Source organism: Wyeomyia smithii, chromosome 3 (genome assembly GCF_029784165.1).
Source record: "Wyeomyia smithii strain HCP4-BCI-WySm-NY-G18 chromosome 3, ASM2978416v1, whole genome shotgun sequence".
Taxonomy (NCBI): Eukaryota; Metazoa; Arthropoda; class Insecta; order Diptera; family Culicidae; genus Wyeomyia; species Wyeomyia smithii.
The window spans coordinates 233164247-233179984 of NC_073696.1; the positions used below are offsets into that span (position 1 = coordinate 233164247).

The window sequence follows — 15738 nt, forward strand, 5'->3', positions numbered from 1 at the left end:
TGGTGTAATGTTTAAAGGTGTTCAACCCTAAAAATAATTAACTTTTCTGAGGATATGTGACAATGTATCAACCGTGGCAATCGACAGTCGGTTGTGTGGACTGGACCTAATGAATGCAAAGGGTTGCATGAAATAAAATTTATCGATTATTTCATAGAACAACAACAATCACCAACTTTTACTACACTTTATTGATGACGCGATTGAAGGATGACAGATGACATCTCAAATTTTGTCAGGTTTGAAAATCATTTTTTTTTAATTTTGAAAATCATTGTTGGGATGTGATTTGTGCATTTACATGTTTGCCTGCTTCTGTACTGCCGCTCCAAGCATAACTGTCCCAGCGTCCAAAAGGTTTGCACAGAATATGGGACAGTTATGCTTGGAGCGGCCATGTAATACTTCGAGTATTTATTTCATTAATACTGTTTTCGATTGTTCATGGGGTTATAAATAAAAATAAAATCCAATAACCTGTATGATATAAGATAGAAGTGTTTTTTAGAAAACAACTTGGTCCGTGCCCTTATTAGCGAACCACTCCCGATCTAGTTGCCTGACATGGAATAATTTAGAAAATGGGAAGCTTAAAGGCTAGTTGTGAAATATGCCTTTTCTACGGTCTACCAGTTTCGAAAATTGTCCTATTTTACGGTTATTCCGTATTTTCCGAAGGGCCATCCACCGGTTGCCGTTTTGGGCCAAAACCTGGTCAGGGAAGCATTTTTCAAGTTGAACATCAAGGAACGATTTAGGAAAAAAAAACCGAGACGCTCTAGAACAAGTTTTTAATATTGTCCTTTTTCGGTGACAGTGATCACTTTAGATCGCGTTAATTTCGGAAATCCGCGTAAAAACCGCGGTAATTCAAAAGTCCATGTAGAAAAAAACTTGTAAAAAAGTCCTCGTAAAAACCTGAGTGTACAACTCTTTGATAACTTTTTTCCAAATTTGCAAAGCGATTTGAACAATAGGTAGGAAGTTACAGCGTTACAAAGTGCACCCCGTTAAAGCAGCATAAACCAAACTCGAAACTTCTGACGTAATTACTTCGAAACGGGTTTTCAAAAAAAATCTTGTCGTGATTGCGAAAAACTACCTGAGCGATTTCCTTCTTTTTTTCTTTTTAATGAACGATTATTTGTTATGCAGGTACATAATTATTTTGCGAGAAAAAAATAATACAGTTGCTAGTGTTCAACAGTTTTTTTTTGGAAAAAACACAATTGTAGTTAAAACTTTTAGGTTACTTTACTTTCTCTGTACATTGACGATTCGTCATAGATCAAAAGTACATTTATGATCGCATCACTTATCAAGGTGAATCCTGATCCAATTTACCCTTCTCAACTAGAAAAACCTTGTGGAGATGCAGAGGTTAACACGGTCTTCGAATAGCAAAGGTTACGCCTGCATCCTTTCCCTCTTCCCACCAGATTGCAAGGACATGGCTGGCGTCGAGTATTGAGTAACTAAAACTTGTACAATGAGAATGGTCGGTCACTCCCAGCCCCAATCAGTTGATTCACTGTGCTATTTTACTGATCCCGATCAATCACCGAGTGCAACCATTGATATGTGCAGTTAGTCAAGCTAAGCTAAGCTAACAATTATGATTTGTCATAGATTTCTTCACTACGGACGGACTCTGCGCTAATATACCTAATATATAGATTTCAAAATTCAACGAAACTTTGTAGATGTTTTAACTCTATCTAATAAAGCAATTTTACTTGAACAAATCCAACAATGCTCGTACTGCTGTGCAGGAATAATTAAATGCTTTGCTGTTGTTTGTGTTACAAAAGAACCAGAGTGTCAGTATGAAATTGACGACAAAGAAAAGTTTTGCCTACTAACCATAAATCATCAACTAGCTATGCAAGTGCGAAAGCTTTTGTGGATTTCTCATCTTGATCAAGGAGTTTAAACAGTAGCAAAGTTAGAAGAGGAGCTCCGAATCATCGAAAAAATCAAAGATTTAATTTCGCAAGATCATCATACTGTTAAAGGCTTTAAGGTAGTCGCCCCGTTCAATTAGGCGAATATAAATAATTTGCTCTAGAATATGATTTCTCAGCACAGCAAATATGTGAAATTCACATACTACTAGCTGATGAGCAACAATTGGACTTCAAAATACTTTTCAAAGAAAATAAAGGGGTGGATGATAGAGTGTGGCAGGTTTTCGAAAGTTGATGTCACGTAACATAGAAGGTACCGAGAAGCGCTGGAAACAAAGCCTTTGATAAATTGTGTTGTCAGTTCAGACCTCCTAAGATAGATGAGGGCATTTGCATGAGTATCATAAGATGGAAACATTTGCATTGGTAGTATAAAATTTGCAAATGCTTTATGTTACCCATGCAAATGTTACCCTTAATCTCTCGACCTGGATTCTATTTGCTTTAGTTGAACTTTTTCTAGTATTAAAAAAACTCTTCTAATCCAAATTCAAAACGCCTCAATCAAGCAAACCAATGTTTTTCTATTTTTAATTAGCTGTTGATTATTTTGAATTTTGCTCACATCGTGCAAAATATCACAAATGAAAATTATTTTTATGTCCACCTTTTCTTACAAGAGATATCATAGCTTAACTGTAACAATACCGTTGATGAAATGTAATAAACAATATAAAATAAATATTCCTAAGCACATGCAACGCATAATCCCACACCCACCGCCCATACTGCTGCATTTGCGCTACTCGTCGATCAACCAGTTTATTTTAGAAGCTCTTTATCACCGGTCCGATAGAATCTTTTGCAAGGACTTTTGCATCCCATCCGTGTGCACTGAGTAGCAACAGCCGCCACCGCTGGAGGATAGAAGATCGAACACCGGCACCGACTAAAAAAAACAGCGAATAGAGAGAGAGGAAACGTGGACGCGCGGAGCGGAATACCCGGAGCAAAACAAAAAGGCAATGACGTATCCTATAGAAAAAAATGCCTTCGCCGGTTTCCTCTCTCCTCCGTACACGGGTTTATAAACTACACGGGCGGACGCTACAGATGCTCGGGAGCAGCTATTGGGCGGCCCAAAAGTGATGCGCTCGACGACGACGACGACCAGAATCCAAGAATCGAGCAGTTTGCGACCAGTTTCAGTTTCTACCCGGTGAATGGCGATTGAGCGAAAGAGCGAACGTACGAGAGCGGTTGGGTGGCTAGGTGGAACAGTTCGTCCGACGTGTATGAAGTAGAATGGAACAGAAGACCGCCCACCAAAGTGTGAAATGGGATCCAACCTCGCGCACTAGCTGCTTGTTACGTTATCCCTACGCAATGAAAACGTTGATTTGCTTACTAGAAAAAATGCAAGTTTAGGCAAATCGTACCTTCTAGTTTAGGAGTTCATTGAACTTTGTGTAAACAAAGAATTACACAATAGAAAGGAGTGGCGTATTTTTGTTTTAACAGGTAGCAAAAATATTTACAATCGTTACTTACCGTGTCGTCCGGTGTCATAAAGGCGTTAAAATCTTGAGGAACAGTTTTGACTGGACTGCAAGCTTTTTGCGGGCTGGCTGACTTAGAACGCCAATTGCCACGTCCACGGCCACGTCCCATACCGCGACCACGTCCCACTCCACGTCCTGCTCCACGTCCCACACCACGACCCCGACCGCGACCACGGCCGCCACCTCGACCACGGCCACCACCACGTCCTCGACGAACGGGTGTTGCCATGGGAGAATCCGTCGGCGGTGGCATAATAGTACCGTCCTCATCTGAGAAGAAAAAAAAACAACAATACATAAGTTTTCAAATACTGAAAAGTCTCAATAGCTACTCACTGATAATAGGTGCTGGTGCTGATTTTGCCCCTCTGGCCAATGCGGAATTTCGCCCCCGGCCACGACCTCGACCACGGCCTCTCCCTCGGGGTCTGTAACGAATTAAACCGGAAAATTAATACCTGCTAATAGTTAACGTTTAAACTAAAAGTGAAGTACGACTGGCAAGTGGCATACGCTACAAAACGTGAGAGGAAATAGGTTGGCGCGAAACTCCGGCCTTCAATAGCGGCGCGGCACCGCTACTACTAAATACAACCAAAGGGTACACAGTCCGTCCTTGCGAGATTCCACTACTACCATTAGTGTCTCTCAATTCACTGCCGATTGTGTTCAAATGCAGAGATACGGAAAAAGGGGGACACTACAATCAGCTGATGGCAGCAGCGGTAATCTGTTGTTTCGTTCTCGATCGTAGTGAACGTAAATTAAAACAGGTGCTGGAACGCTAGAATAAAGAGCAATTTTTTTCTACAACGAGAATTCGCACCGGGGTGAAGCTGGCCATGATGATAAAAACAGAAGGCTACCCCTACGACTATCGCTCACTTTATCAAATTTATATCAACATAGAATAGTCGGTGTATTGAAATTGCCAATACAATGATTTTAAAGGACTGTCCAGATTTTCATTTTCACGGTAACTGTACTCCGCTATAAATCCAAGGTTACAGGTCTATGCCTTAGTTTACATAGTATTTTTTCTAATTAAACGATAGCTAAATCGAAACCTGACTGTTAGAGCGTCTATAAAAACAAAAAGGAATATTTTCCAGTCAGTGAAAGTTATTTACAGTTCTGAAATTGATTAACTATGTACTTAGTTCTTATATCTGATCAGATACTTATATTGTGCCATCAGAATCAATACATTGCGCTTTCTGATAAATTTTGAAAACGGAGTCAGTCTTAAGTCGGTCTAGCCGCTACTGAATAAAAATCTTTCATTCAGTATAAGAAAGTCCTTAAAATTGCCATCTCGAAAAGAAAGATCATATAAATTTGAGATAGTCTTTCTTTTTAGAATTAATGGCACTAAACCAATGAAGGTACCACAGCCAGCTTGTACTCAGGTAAAAAAAATAGTCGTCACTTACTTTGGTGTAACTGGTTCCACAGTAGCGAACAATTCCTCGGGCTTCATCTCCGGTAGACTTAGCGGATCGCGCAACAAGCTTGATGCATCCTCGGTTAAGGGTTTTGTTGCTGGCATTGCTGGAGGTGGTATGTGAGGAGAAACTTCTGTCAGCATGGGAGAGGTTTTGCACTCCAACCGGGACGGGGTGAGTGGTTTCAGCACTATCCGGGGCGAAACCCGAATGTCGTTGGGAAGAGATCCCATGGGTGGTAGTTCAGAGGAGCTCATACCACCATTCGATTCGGGTACTGCCTGAAGCGAAGGAAGTAGTTCTCCCGAATCCTTACGAACTTCTTCCAAGACCTTTCGAATCAGGTTTATTTTCTTTGGTCGTCCACGGGGCCTCTTCGCTGGGGTAGGAGCGTCCTCCGATTCAAGCTTGCCCTCATCCAAGCCGGAGTCTTTGTCCGGAGTTTTCCGCGGGAGCATTTCCTTTGTAGCGTTTGGTTGTATTCCGGCACCACTACGGGTGTTCATGCGAACTTTCGGAGGAAGAATGAGAGGCATTCCGGTTGAACTCGTTGTCAGCAAAGGAATAGGAATTGTTGGGGTAGAAGTAATTGTTGCTGTGGTGACAGTGTAAGGAGTACTGAAACCACTGCTGTTACTGTTACTGGATGTACCGTTTTTTTCAGCCAGTGTTAATGGATCATCGATAATCATGCAGTCGGAACTTGAACCCTCGTCGTTTTCAAGCAGCAAAACGCTAGTAATGTTTGAGGGCACAATCGCTGGTGGCCCAACTACAGGTGGCGGTACTAGAGGTGGCACAACAGTCGGATTTCTGCGCAATAGTACGGATGCTGGAATTGCCTGGAGTGCGGCTGCCCGCCTCGGACGAGATTCGGAATCAAGCAGGGGTGATGCTGTAGCAGGTATTCGCTGACGTTTGGCTTTTGTTAGCATTTCTTTTAACTTGTTACCGGTTTCGAAAACTGGCTGCTGCACCGGTATCATCGCTGCTTTTTGGGTCTCCGGGGGAATTGAGTTTATTCTAGGTATTTGAGTTAGCGGGGGAGGTTTGGGTATGGTTGGTTCTTCAACGCGTTCTGCCGTGTCTTCAACAGTGTCGGATTTACTATCGTCATCTATTACTATCACATCGTTCTCTAAGTAATTTGATAGTTTGGATAGTGCGATGCCCGTGTTAGACTGATGATTGAAAATCATTTTGATTTTTTTATTCTCCGGAGCCTCGCATGATTCTTTTTTGACAGCTTCTGACATTGGTCTTTTTAATTCATTCGAGAGATTATCTTCCATAGATTTTCCAACCACTGGATCCGCAATTGTAGTCGCCTTAGCACACAGACTACCTTTATTAATTTTAAGGATTATCCGGGGCGATTCGGAACCGGAATCCAAGCATTTAGAATTGGTCGTCACTTCCAGTGGTTGTTTAGTAATGTTGCCACCTTCTGAGCTGTTGGACGGGTCGACTTTTGATGTCGTTAACGACGGGGATTCTACTTTCGACAATGATTTATTCAATGTGGCTTTATGCTTTTCTGATTCGGGATACTTTATGCCAGGAACGATTCTGTTGGCTATTTTTGATGCCGTCGTTGACGGGAAATCCACCTTCGATTTCAATGTGGCCTCGTGCGATTCCAAATCGTGGCATTTCATTCCAGGAACAGTTTTATTTGTGATTTTCGAAATAATGATTGGTTCTGGCTCCTCGAAATCGATGTTAACCGTGAATTGCGGCTCTTTCGATGGTTGTACATTTTGCTTGGCTGGTGAAGTTGTTGGTGCTGGTGGAGGTGGTGTCACTTTGAGGGGCATCGGAGGAATAGGCTTGATGTTCAGCTTTGTCACGACAGGAATTGACGGTGTCGTAGTTGATGCAGTCGTTGCGGTGAAAGTGCTGAAGGCGGCGGTAAGCTGAGGCAGGGAAGTAACGACGGAATCCCCTTCTTTTGGAACTTTGATGGTAAGTTTGGGAACTACCGAGGGAGAACTGATGATCGAACTAGGAGCCGACGATGACGATGACGAGATTGGTGAGGATTCTAGTGAGTTAATACTGGTTTCACTTGAACAGCTATCTTCTGAAGCTGCAGCCGGTTTCGGTGGCATTGGTTTGATAGTCAGCTTGGGAATTGGTACTTCAGCAGGATCGCGGGGCACAGAGGGAGGGGGTTTGGGAATAGGTTTGATAGTTAGTTTGGGAATGGTGGACGTAATGTTCGAATGCTGATCGCATGGTGATGCTGGCGGGGGTGATACCAGCTTCGGAGAAAAACTGCTGCTAGTGGATGAAACAACCGCGGCGTCGCTACTGTCCAGAGAACTGGTTTTGATAGTGAGTTTTGGCAATGGTGGTTCAGGAATAGGCTTTATCGTTAACTTAACGCCTTCGGAACTGGTGAGCACAGGGCCGGAACTATTTCCACTGGAGCTCGGTACGGATGCCGGTGGTTCCGGTATTGCTTTGATGTGCAGCTTTAAAGTCGTGGGAGAAGTCGTCGACGATGTTGATTCATCGTCCTTGGCCACCACCCGGTTATTGTGGTGCGAATGATGATGGTGATGATGATGATGACTGCTGTGGTGATGATGATTATCCTTTTTTATTGTTAGCTTAGGAACCATCGGAGGCGATGAACTGGCAGAATTCTGCGTTGTCGAATCGGACATTGTCTCATTGCTGCTGTTGTTTCCAGATGTTCCAGAGGACAGATTGCTATGATTGACGCCGCGAATCGTTAGCTTAGGCACAATGTGTGGCTCAGCTCCGTCTGCACCGGAACTGTCCGAGGGAGGATTCTTGATGTGCAATTTGGGAATGATTTGCATCTGTTCTGAAGATGAAGCTGACGCGTTCGCGTTGCATTCTTCAGGATTCACGATAGGTTTGATAGTTAACTTCGGAATGCTGTTAACAGCTGGTGGTACATCCGAATCCTGTGACTGTGAAGGAGGTGGTTTCAAAGGTTTTATTGTAATCTTCGGCGAACAAGGTTGCAGATCCGATGCAGATCCCAAACTCGGCGGAAGTTTTATGATTGTTCGAATTGGTTCCCGGTTTAAATTTATTTTTAGTGGTTCGACTTTTCGATTCTCCTCTGAAACACCCATCTCTTCCCGTTTAGAAGGATTCGGACTTTTTTCTTTTGGAGATTCCTGTGGCGTCGTCCGTGTTACTATGCAATTCGTCAGAGCGACGTTATTGGCAGTTTTCTTATCCAAATCGTCTGTACGTTTGTGCGCGAATCCAGAACTATCGTTATTATTTACAAATTGTGTGCCAGCCTCGTTACTTATCGTTTCTGGTTCGTTGTCCTGCTTACAATCCGAGTCTAATAAGGGAGGTGATGACGAAAGTTCTATTATCTCAATATCGTCATTAAGTGTGTTGTCGATTGGTTTATCGTTTTGCTTATTATTTTGCTGCTGCGAAAGATCCTTTCTTTGACAGTTAGTAAGGATAGCTGATCCCTGGTCGCAGTTTGACGAACCTCCCATTACAATCACGCTAGAGCCATTCTCATCCGGTTCCTCATCATTCTCCTGATCTTCTTCGGTTTCCGACAAGATATACACTTCGCCTAGTGGATGATCTTTGCGATAGATATCCTCTATAATTTCGACGGGTGACGATGTTTCAGCCTCCAGCACATTTGCACTGTTCATTTTTGTCACTTCCAGCTGCTTTCGATGTTGGTCCTCGTCGCTACTGGTATTGCCGCTGCTGTAGTTGCCGTTAGTGCCACAATAAAGACGGACATTCTCAGCGACAGCCAGCGGACACGAATCGACCATTCTTCTTCACCTGTTTTGAACGCATCTCGTGTTTCTTCCAGTCAATTTTTACTTAGTTTTACACTAGTTGCTTATGCTGTTTATCACGAACTTTTTCTCATTAATTCAAATAACACTTGTTCTTCTTTATTTTTGCACGTTCAAAAACGTATCACTTTTTAACTCAATTTCTTTGCATCACTTTTTAAAAATTTACTTCCACAGCACTGATGGAGGTTTCACTAAAGGAAGAAAATATGGTTGTAAATTTGTAATAATATTGATTCTCCTCTTCGATGCCATGGTACGAACATTATCATCAATCGAGTACGAAGAGATAGCTATATAAACGCACACAATTCTCCACGGGGAAACGGTTTGAAAGAAATCGTACTGGCCACAGAACTTCCCCCGGGGGAGGGGAACTAACTCGAAAGCACAAGTTTTAACCCCATTCTTGGCGCGGTGCTGCACCAAGTGATTCGCACGTAACACAACAGCTCGAATCGAATCACTTGCTGGAAATCACTTGCAATCACTAGCAGCCAGCACGCAATCGGGCCTCACGGAACAAAACCGATTCAGACAGTCCGCAAACGGCACTCCGCAGCAGAGCCAAGCAGATCAGAGCAAGCAATTCGACGAATATGGCATTGTATGGATTCACTAACACACAATCACGCTAGCAGCAGGCTGGGGGCTGTGTAGTTGTGTACACGGTTACGCGGATTTCAGTAATCATCGCTCGTTCGTTGGCCGTGGTTCACTGGTTTCGCACTGTGGGATTATGGGCGAAAAATTGGTTAAACTAAAATTGGCTAGCTATGTGAAAGAACCGTGTTGTCACCACATGGTGAAAGAATAATGAGAGCACGACATATAATTCCTGAACCCATTTTAAGAGTGAATTGTCTCAAATATCAACTGAATCTGAATTGTTGTAGTTTTTACCACAAAATAAATCAAAATTTGGCATGAATTTATTCACCAAACAAATAACTTGCTATTGAAACTCCTTGTAAATGCTATTTCGCCTTAGGCTAATGACATACTGAGGCGTCAAATGAAGCGAAGCAAGAAGCGTCGCAAAGGCGTCCGAGCTACTTCTTCGAACGTCTATATGAAACGCTCAAACCGGTCATACTCGAGCGGCAACGACGCGTCGGTAGAGGTGGCGAAACAGAACGAGTAGTGTTTTGACGCGCGTAGACGTACGCGGTAATACCTTGTTCAGACTAAATCTTTCACCCAGGTGCTTTATATTTGTTTTATTTTGGTTCGGTAATTGAAAAAAAAGCAAATAGAATACATTTTCGTTTAGAAAATGTTAAAATGTTTATAAAATGTTAGTGCAGTAATACCATGTCAGACTAAACCTGATATCGCCAGGTGCTTTGTATTTCGCTTTATTTTGGTCTTAAATCTTAAAAAAAGAAAAAGAGGTCATTTTTCGGATAGAAAATATTATCGGGAAAAAGTGATTTACCGTGCTTGAAGAGGCAAACAAATCTTCATTGGACGAATTCATATTTCCTCTAAACAAAACCGGTGCTGGAATCTAGGAATATGACAACACAACGCATCTGCGACGCTCACTCCAGTATGTCATAGGAAGCTTCACCCAACGCTTCTGTTTATTCCGCTTGTTATACGCTCAACGCTTCGCTTCATTTGACGCCTCAGTATGTCAGTAGCCTTATACACAAATGTTTTTCAACTGTTTTTGGTTGACACTCAATAAAGTGTGATTTACACACTGATTTTAAAATCTTCAACTATTTATATGACTTAAGAAAATTTATACAAACGTATATAGTAAGAGATAGTAAGTTATTTAACTTGGATCCAAAACAACATTAGGAAAAAAAGTGAATCGAATCACGATTCTTTTAAGGTTGTAATATTTTTCAAACCATTGTAAGGTCCGCTTTGCTAATTATAAATATACCATTATAGGATATTTTATCATACAAGCATTTGATAACCCTTTTTTGGAAAGTCCTTTGTACAGTTTAGAAGTTAGATTCTGGGTTCTTGATTCAACTGCACATTTATATTGTAAATAAACACATAAAAAAGATGGAAAACAATGGTCAAAATCTGCTGATTCGCAAAAATGAGCTAAAAAGTTACACAAAATCCTCGTTTTTTTGTAGTGTTTTTATATTCAGATTAGGTACATGAAATAAGAAACCCGGTGAAAAAAGAAATGTTTCGAATCCGCTGATTTGCAAAAAAGAGCTAAAAATTTGCATAAAATCTTCGGAAAAATTTCTTGGTGTACTAAAAAATGTTTCCTATCAATTAAGTATTAAATTTTACAAAACATAGGCATTGGAAAAGTGTGAAAATGAAAGCTAAATTTTTTAAAGACCTGAGTTTTCTAAATAATTATTGTGTAACAATGTATACACAATATTTTATGTCTGACCAAAATGTTCTTTTTAAATGAATATTCATTGTCAATTCTAAAGCACCATATTGATTTTTGATTATTATATAAACTATACAATATTTAATTAATAGGATTATAAAAAGAAAAATTTAATATAATTATTTATAGTTAAAATAGTAATATCGTAGCATATAAATAGCTAACTTCCATGAATAACTAAAGGTAAGATCATATGGCGAGAAATGTACTGACACTATAATTCAAGATGTGAACTGTGTTTTTGTCATTGTAATAGCTTGAATTATTTTTTTGTCATTTTAATATTGGCACTACTTTATTTTAAGCTAACCAAATTATGTGTTCATAATTCAAAACCATTCATTCAAAATTAAATCATGTTACCAAATAAAACATCTAAAATCTTTTCATAAATCCTCAAGAGATTTCAATTTAATTTTACACAAAATAAAATTTGCTTCATATTTAAAACCACAATTTTGGCTCATTTCAAAACAATCCCACAGTGCGAAATCCACACTTTCCGTCAAAGGAAGCATCTCGGTGTTCGTGTAATCGTTTACCACATTCGCAGAACTTCTGGTCGAAAATGGCCCGCTTTTTCTTTGGCATCACACTCACACTACAGCAATCATGATCGCTTTGCTGCTTGATTGTACACTTTTCATGGTTCTCGTTTTTTTATTTGCTTTTGCTTCTGCTGCTGTAGTTTTTTTTTATTCATGATGCGACCGACTTCGACGAACGTTTTTCTTCGAGCTGTTCGCTACGAGCTCGACACATTCTGCTCGATTGGGGGCAATGAAATATTTTTCTGCAGCCACAGCACACTTCACGTTTCTCTCGATTGCCCGCTTTTGCTCTGTTGGCTCTCTCTTCGTTTGCTCACTTTGTTCTTTTATCCATCACTTACGTTCTGTGCTTTCGACTGCTTTCCTTTCGGACCCGTTTGATAATGGGAAAATGCCAAAATGCTGTTGCGGTTAATAATCAAAACAATTCGCGTGCGGAGACAACAAAACTCAAAAGCAAATTTTGATTTTAACCATACCACAAAACACGTTTCAACTTCTTTTTACTACCGAAAGTTCACTGTCTCACATACGATTCTGCTTCCATTTTATGCAACCAGCACAAGCGAGAGGAACAGAAACACCTAACCTTAACCCGGATATATATATTTTTTTAATTATGTTGCACAAACACACGATGCTCCTTCACTCAAAATTAGATTACTGAATGATCAGGATTGAAAATTTTGTCCGACACAAAAAAAAATTAACACAAAAATCACTTTGGCGAACAGATCATCAGCCTGAAGCCAACAGCGGCACTTTGCTTCTGCTTTTTCTTAACGCCAGCCTTTTTGGACATTTTGGACTAGCCATCTCTTTCTGGTCTATGCGAAAAACCAACCAGCACAAAGCGCTCGCGCTCTTTCTCGCTCTGTCCCGATGAGAAATTGATCAGGAAAATGGAAATCGCCTACTTTTTCAAACACTTTTCTCACCTTCCGGAGTTCACTTATCGTACGCGGAAATAGCCTCAAAGTGGACCAGGACGTCCGCACTAACTTTTGCACACGTTTTAACGCCACGAATACACCAAAGTGGGCAAACAATTTGCAGAAACTTGAGCCAAGCTGCTCCACACACGATTGTTGGCTTTAGTCTAGCTCTAGCGCACACACAAAACACACTGCTCTAGTAACTGGCCTCTAGTACCGCCCTACTCGAATAAGTCAACCGCACGATGGACGCCATTTTTCGCGCAGTTATGACATGAAAGCTGACATTGATGACAGCTCGAAGCTTGAATATACACGCTACGTGTTTACTGAACAAAAATAGATAAAACTTAATGAACGCAACATTTCGACGATTTCGAACAACCCGGTGGTATCACTGACGTTTACGTTCAACATGAGTGAAGCCAGCATTAGCTGGATCAGTTTTACATGTAATTTGACAGCTGATTCATTGAAACACGAAACAAAGCAGTGTTAATACGTGCATACCACGACACGTGGTCAACAGTGGACGCGAAAAGGAGTTGTCTCATGTGCTATAGTTTTCGAGTACAAATACCGTGTAAAAAGCGAAAAATTGACTCGTAATACAGAAAAAGAAGAGCTTGTGTTTGAGTTAAGCGAAAAGACTGAGAAGAGGAATAAATACCGCGTATTGACTGGACCAACAGGCACTACTCGGAAGTGAGGTTATGGAAGGAGAAAAAAAACCACCGGATCCCGGTGGAAAATCGATAATAAATAAGGAGCGAGAAGTGTTCGAGTATACGATAAAGGACAGTGCTCCATACCGTGTGATGTTTGTCCCACGAGAAAGCAACCGGGAAGTGAGAATAAATAGATACTCGCTCGGATCAAAGCTACGCGCGATGGAAGCATTCAAGAGACACATAGTAGATATGAAAATGTCCATCAGAAACAAAATTCTAGTGTTCCTGAACAGCTATCTGCGAGCTAGTAGAAACGATCAATAAAGAAGGAGGAGTATATACAGCATTTATTCCGAAGCACTTGGTCTGCATAACCGGGGTGATCGCTGGTATCCCAGTAGATATCCCGATCGAACAAATCAAAAACGATCTAGAAAGTGACGGGCCTATCGTGGGAGTTTATCGTCTCGATCTTATGAACGCCATGTTGCAGGCAAAATCAATGTTTGAAGCCATTCAAATAGACACAAATTTTACTATTAAAATTTTTTCTAATTTAAAATTTAGCAATGATTTTAAATAAAACAATTAAAATATTAAATTGGAATGCTCGCTCATTGAAGGCCAATGAGAATGAGCTTTTTAATTTTTTAACAGTAAATAATGTGCATATTGATATTATTACTGAAACATTTTTAAAACCTAACATTAAATTAAAATATGATGCCAATTACGTGGTTCATAGATATGATAGGATTCAGGGTTCCGGCGGTGGAGTTGCAATTGTTATTCATCGCCGAATCAAACATCGTGCTCTTCCCCATCTTGAGACGAAAGTTATTGAAACTTTGGGAATTGAAGCTCAAACTGAACTTGGGATTTTATTTATTGCCGCAGCATATTTACCATTTCAATGCACACGCGAGTACAAAAATTATTTTAAAGGTGATTTACAAAAACTCCCCAGAAATCGTTCGAAATTTTTTATAATCGGCGATTTTAACGCTAAACATCGTTCATGGTATAATTCTCAAAGTAATTCCAATGGCAAAATTTTATTCAATGATTGTTCTTCAGGATACTATTCTATTTTGTCTCCGAATAGTCCCACATGCTGTAAGAAACCCTTCAACAATTGATTTGGTGCTTACAGATCAAAGTCATGTATGCAGTGATTTAATCACACATGCTGACTTTGATTCTGACCATCTTCCAATAACTTTTTCTTTATCACATGAATCAGTTTTAAACCCTATGAGCTCTGTTTTTAATTATAACAAGGCTAATTGGGAAAGATACAAAACTCATATTGAGAGAAATTTCAATAACGAGCTTGATTTGCAAAGCGAAGTGAATATCGATTCCGCTTTGGAAGCATTAAAATGTGCAATTGTTGATGCCAGGAATTATTCTGTTCCAAAGGCTCAAATGAAATTTGATTCACCAATAATTGACGAAAATCTTCAACTTCTAATTCGTTTGAAAAATGTCCGCAGACGTCAATATCAACGTTCTCGTGACCCTGTTTTTAAAACTATTTATAAAGATTCACAGAAAGAGATTAAACATAGATTTACTCTTCTGAGAAATCAAAATTTTGAGACTAAAGTTGAAAAATTGAAACCATATTCAAAACCTTTTTGGAAGCTGTCGAAGATTCTTAAGAAACCTTCAAAGCCTATTCCAGTTTTAAAAGATGGTGAACGTTTTCTTGTATCAAATGAACAAAAGGCTCAAAGACTTGCTCAGCAGTTTGAGAGTGTTCATAACTCAAATTTGAATTTTGTGAGTCCAATTGAAAATGAAGTCACACGTCAATTTGATTTTATTTCTTCCCAGAATTTTTTACCTGTAGAAATAATTGAAACTAACTTGAATGAGATAAAATCAATATTAAAAATTTCAAAAATATGAAAGCACCTGGTGACGATGGAATCTTTAATATACTAATCAAACATCTCCCTGAGAGCACAATGGAATTTTTAGTGAAAATTTTCAATTGCTGCTTCAAAATTGCATATTTTCCCAAATTATGGAAAAATGCAAAAATTACTCCAATTTTAAAACCGGAAAAGAACCCAGCTGAAGTTTCCAGTTATCGACCAATCAGTTTGCTTTCTTCAATAAGTAAACTGTTTGAGAGAATTATTCTTAACAGAATGATGTCACACATCAACGAAAATTCAATTTTTGCAAATGAACAGTTTGGATTTCGCCATGGGCATTCCACAACTCATCAATTGCTCAGAGTGACTAATATGATACGAGCTAACAAATCTGAAGGTTATTCCACTGGAGCTGCTCTTTCAGACATAGAAAAAGCATTCGACAGTGTTTGGCATAAAGGTTTGATTGCGAAATTGCAAACTTTTAATTCTTCAATTTTCCTAATCAAAATTTAAAAAAAAATATCTTACTGATCGAACTCTGCAGGTTGTCTATCAGAATTCAAAATCT

At 39.9% G+C, this 15738-nt stretch overlaps 1 protein-coding gene across 5 annotated transcripts in view; it reads right to left on the minus strand.

The window, feature by feature from the left end:
• Positions 1-12806, minus strand: part of LOC129727080 (mucin-2-like) — a 33920-nt gene extending 21114 nt beyond the window's left edge. Inside the window, exons 1-4 of one of the 5 annotated variants that reach the window (XM_055684508.1) lie at positions 12614-12806; positions 4903-8932; positions 3806-3897; positions 3459-3739 (exon numbers count right to left, since the gene is read on the minus strand). In XM_055684508.1, the coding sequence (XP_055540483.1) occupies positions 3459-3739; positions 3806-3897; positions 4903-8711 (4182 nt within the window). In that variant the 5' untranslated portion in view covers positions 8712-8932; positions 12614-12806. The other 4 variants (XM_055684509.1, XM_055684510.1, XM_055684512.1 and 1 more) reach the window with 4 other exon arrangements.
• Between the last annotated feature and the right edge of the window lie 2932 nt (positions 12807-15738).